We start from the raw sequence: 4,587 nt of genomic DNA on the forward strand, positions 1-4,587 counted from the left end.
GCGGCGGCGGCCGTGTCCGAGGCCTGGCCAGAGCTGGAGCTGGCAGAGCGCGAGCGGCGGCGCGAGCTGCTGCTGACTGGGCCCGGGCTGGAGGAGCGGGTGAAGGCGGCGGGCGGGCGGCTACCGCCTCGGCTCTTCACGCTGCCGCTGCTGCACTACCTCGAGGTGAGCGGCTGCGGCAGCCTGCGCGCGCCGGGGCCGGGCCTTGCGCAGGGCCTGCCGCAGCTGCACAGCCTGGTGCTGCGGCGCAACGCACTGGGTCCCGGCCTGAGCCCGGAGTTGGGGCCGCTGCCCGCGCTGCGCGTGCTCGACCTGTCAGGCAACGCGCTGGAGACGCTGCCGCCCGGCGAGGGCCTGGGCCCCGCCGATCCCCCTGGGCTGCCGCAGCTGCAGAGCCTCAACCTCAGCGGCAACCGCCTGCGCGAGCTGCCCGCCGACCTGGCACGCTGCGCCCCTCGCCTGCAGAGCCTCAACCTCACCGGCAACTGTCTGGACGCCTTCCCACCCGAGCTCTTCCGGCCAGGAGCTCTGCCTCTGCTCAGTGAGCTGGCAGCTGCGGATAACTGCCTGCGGGAGCTCAGCCCAGACATCGCGCACCTTGCTTCTCTCAAGGTCAGTGGGACCCGAGGGGCGGGGGACGCGCTCTGCTTTCCCTCCTTGGAGGATGTCTTTGCCTTCGCAGCCGGTCCTTCTCCCCTCACTTCTCAGACCTGCGGGCTCAGGGATCTCCGGACGTGTGGCCGTTTGAAAGTTGTTATCATATTGGGCTTCTCATGTGGGAAGAAATCCAAGAGCAGAGAGCCAGGTGTGACGTGTGTGTGTGTGTGTGTGTTTGTAACTGATCGAGTTTCCAAAAGTCGGGGCGTCCAGACAAGGCAGAAATTGGCTTGGCTTGATGTATTCACTCACCAACAGCCTTAAGAGGTTCAGAGGGCGGGGTCATGGCTTCCGTTTCATAGAAAGCTAAAGTGCTTACCCAAAGCCAACAGCACGCCTAGAGTTTTCTTCCGGTCTCCCTTGGGTAAAGAGATTGGTTTCTTTGTGGCCCCAGGCTCCTGTTGTGCCTGACGCCCACCAGGTGCTCATTGTGTGTTGAATGAGGATGGGAAGTCAGAAGATGCAGAGCCACAGCCAGACCTGACTCCAGTCTAGGATCTCCACAGTCCAGTCCTGTCCATCTGGCCCCGTCAATCCCCCTACCAGACCCCTACCCTCTGGGTGTCTTCTTCTCATCCTTGAGTTTATGCAGCCCTTTCCCAGTGATCAGAGCTCACTCTGTTAGTATGCCTCAGCGTGTGTGTGTTTAATTAAGACACCCCTCCTTCCCTCCTCCTCCCCCCCTCTCTTGGTGGGGAGTGGAAAGGTGGGCCATCTAGTCTACAAGATGATACCTGGTTTTTTGGTATCTCCAGGAGGAGGCTGTGGAGTGAGACTCCCTGGGGTGCCTCAGCCCTCTATGTTATAGGCATCTCCGTGGTTTAGGTAGGACACAGGCTGAACACTGTTGTGCCTTCCTATGTAATAGATATTTTCGTTTTCCAGAAGGCTTATGACTGTTCTAATATGGTGCCTGTCTTTGTATCAGCCATGCTGTGGTTTCTGAGACTGAAGCAGTCCCTTGCATGTGTCTCACATGGCCCGCACTACCATGCTATGATCCCTTTCTCAGCAGAGGCAGCCCTGGTTGTCACTACACTGGTTGGGGTTTGTGTTCCTCTGGAAGTTCTGATGTAAGGTGTTGAGCATACCCTGCAAGGCATCCAGATGCCCCAAACACAGCCATTCACAGCTTCCGTGGGCACTGGGAGGAGGCTAGCACATCTGTCCTGCTTCACTTTGATGGTGTTGCCTTCCACACAGGAGGGCCCAAAAGGCTTCACGTCTTCTGTGCTTGCCCATCACACCATGGAACCCTGGCCCCACTCCCATGGCAAGGTTGCTACTCTAGGCACTGAGCAAGCATCACCTTTCTCACCAGGATGCGTCACTCTGTAGCTCTGTGTAGCAAGACTCACCTGCCTGTCTCTGACTCACCTTTGCCTCCGTCTTCACGGGGCCCCAGGTAGATACTCAATTGGCATTGGGACTGTTGCTTCCTGCTCTGACTCACCCTTGTCAGGTGGTGTCCCTGGAAGATGCCCCTCCCTAATGGCTGTTTCTGAGGCTGTGCTGAACACTCAGCCCGCCACTGTCCCTCTTCTCTGCTTACTGCTCTCCAGGTCTTCAGTAAATTGCATGTCAATAGTGGAAGCAGAAGCACGTCATTCGGCCCAGTGTTTGAGAAGTGTGTTTGATCCCTCTGTAGACAGGGCGTTTCCACAAAACTCCTTCAGGGAGTACAGAAGCTCAGTATCCACAGGACTACAGACAGGCTGTTGCAAACCTACTGTCAAATAAGGCCCATGTCATCTGTCAGGCTTCCCATGAGCCAGTTCCTCTGGGCTGGTGACCTCACAAGGTTGGGAAGAAGGTACCAGCTCTGGTAGTCTGGCTCAGACCCCCCCTCCCCCTTACTTGCTTCCCTGATAGTGTCACAGTGATCCTCAGAGTAGTTACTCAGGAACTAGCTAGGTCCTGAAAGGGTAGGCTCTGCCTCCAGTGAAAGTGGATCTGTGAAGACCTGGTGTCAGGGGCACAGGATCTAAGACGACTCATCTGAAGCTGATGACTACACCATGGAAAATGCCAGCCCAACCTTATGTGGCAGGTTGCAGTTAGAGTGAGCACACTGAGACACTGCATGAGCTTGCTCCTGGCAGCTCCCTTGTCGGGTAACCTGCCATGCATTCACCTCTCAGGCCTTGCTGTTGTCTGGCCCGTTCCCCTCCAGGGCCGTGTCCCTCCTTTTCATACTTTTCTCCTTTAGCTTCTGTAGTTGTCCTCTGCCTCCTGAGTTCCTGCTGTACCTTAGTGGTATGTCCAGAGCCCCTCTGTCCTGTGTCTTCTCCACACCAAACAGCCTCATGGCTTGAGCTAAACAGATTCCTTTCACTTGCTTTAGGGGTAGAGGCCGAGCAACTGCACCATCCATAGCAGACGTGTGTCACAGCAATCAGGCCTGTACAGTCATCCTCCTGTTTCCACACCCATGTTCCTAGGACTCAGCTGACACAGTCACTGTACATCTCCCTGACTCCTCCAGAATGGTGCTTAATGTAAGAACAAAAAATAAGGCAGACCAGAGTCCCCACCACCTGAGAAAGAGGGCTTATGTGTGATGCTTCTTACAACTGCTTCCAAGCCAGGCATGCAGCACAGGGTACCTATTGGCAAAGAAGCATGAACAGACACCCCTGTTTCCTGTTGTAAACACAACCCTCTGGACATAACAGCCTTCATCATCCTCATCGGAGCAGTTGGGACCACTTGTGAGAGAGCGCCACAGTCAGGCTGTTGACTATTGATGTCACTCGTAGGAGATAGGGTCATTGGAAGTGACCTCAGTCCCTTCTAGCCACGCGAATGTAACTCTCCCCCAGTCCCATGAGGCCTTGTGGCCTGGGGAGGTGTATGCAGACACTCCATCTAGCCAGCTCTGGGGAAGCCATCTTCCATGCTGTGCTGAGACTTTGCAGCGTTATGGACTCTTTGAGGTCACTCACATTCCTATAAGTAACCCTTCTCATGTTCTATAAGAACGCCCATTAAACTCAGGGGTTCCCAAATTGGACACGATTGCTCTGTCCAGCAGGGTAGGCATGTGTTTATGTCTCCCTTGCTGGGGAAGGAGTTTTTGACACCCAGCCTGCCATTGAGCTCCTCTCCACCAGCCAGGCTGCCTGGAGGCTGCAGGGCTGCACACTCTTCTGCACATCTGTCCCCGGTAGAATAGCAGCAGGAAGCTTTTTCCCGTGGACTCCTGGGCATTGTGTGTGGTAGAGCACTACTGCCTCTCCAGCCCGTGATGAGGCCGTGCGCCCCTGGTGAGGTCATGCTTGCCATAGGGAGAGGGCTTGTTGGTACTTTTCTGTTTTGTCATTACATTGAAGAGATAGCTGGGGGCCATTTGGGGAGCCTGTTTGACATTGGAAGGGGTCCTGGTCTCTCCCCTAGCCTGCTGATAGATCTGAGTGTTGGAACTGTAATTTACAGGCCTGACATGTTGAATTGGCTAGCCTCTGTGAACCAAGAAGGGGAGGGGCATGGCAGCAGGCCGCTGTGGCCATGCAAGTCACCTGTGGGCTAGCCTGCCTGTGGCTTCTGGGCTGCTTCCCAATAGAACATGTCTGCCTGCCCAGGCCTGGCTGTCTCGACTCTTCTCAGTGTTGACACCTGTCCAGGCCTGGCTGTCCTGATTCTCCTCCTCACTGCAGACATTGGACCTCTCCAACAACCAGCTGACAGAGATCCCTGCCGAACTGGCAGACTGCCCCAAGCTCAAAGAGATCAACTTTCGAGGGAACAGACTTCGAGACAAGCGCCTGGAGAAGATGGTGGGTGGCTGCCAGACCAAGTCCATCCTAGAGTATCTGCGTGCTGGTGGCCGCGGTGGTCGGAGCAAGGGCCGGCAAGAAGGCTCTGAGAAGGAGGACAGAAAGAAGAGGCGGGAGCGGAAACAGCGTCGGGAAAGTGGGGAGGGAGAGGAGG

At 56.2% G+C, this 4,587-nt stretch overlaps 1 protein-coding gene across 2 annotated transcripts in view; it reads left to right on the top strand.

Annotated features, from left to right (window-relative positions):
* The window catches only part of Lrrc47 (leucine rich repeat containing 47), a 16,179-nt gene that overhangs the window by 3,241 nt on the left and 8,351 nt on the right, over positions 1 to 4,587 (top strand). For both annotated transcript variants that reach the window (XM_031379660.1, XM_031379661.1), the window contains exons 2-3: positions 22 to 612; positions 4,314 to 4,543. In XM_031379660.1, coding sequence (XP_031235520.1) covers positions 22 to 612; positions 4,314 to 4,543 — 821 coding nt within the window. The remainder of the gene's footprint in view (positions 1 to 21; positions 613 to 4,313; positions 4,544 to 4,587) is intronic.

The sequence above is a fragment of the Mastomys coucha genome, unplaced genomic scaffold, assembly GCF_008632895.1.
Source record: "Mastomys coucha isolate ucsf_1 unplaced genomic scaffold, UCSF_Mcou_1 pScaffold18, whole genome shotgun sequence".
In the NCBI taxonomy this organism is placed as follows: Eukaryota; Metazoa; Chordata; class Mammalia; order Rodentia; family Muridae; genus Mastomys; species Mastomys coucha.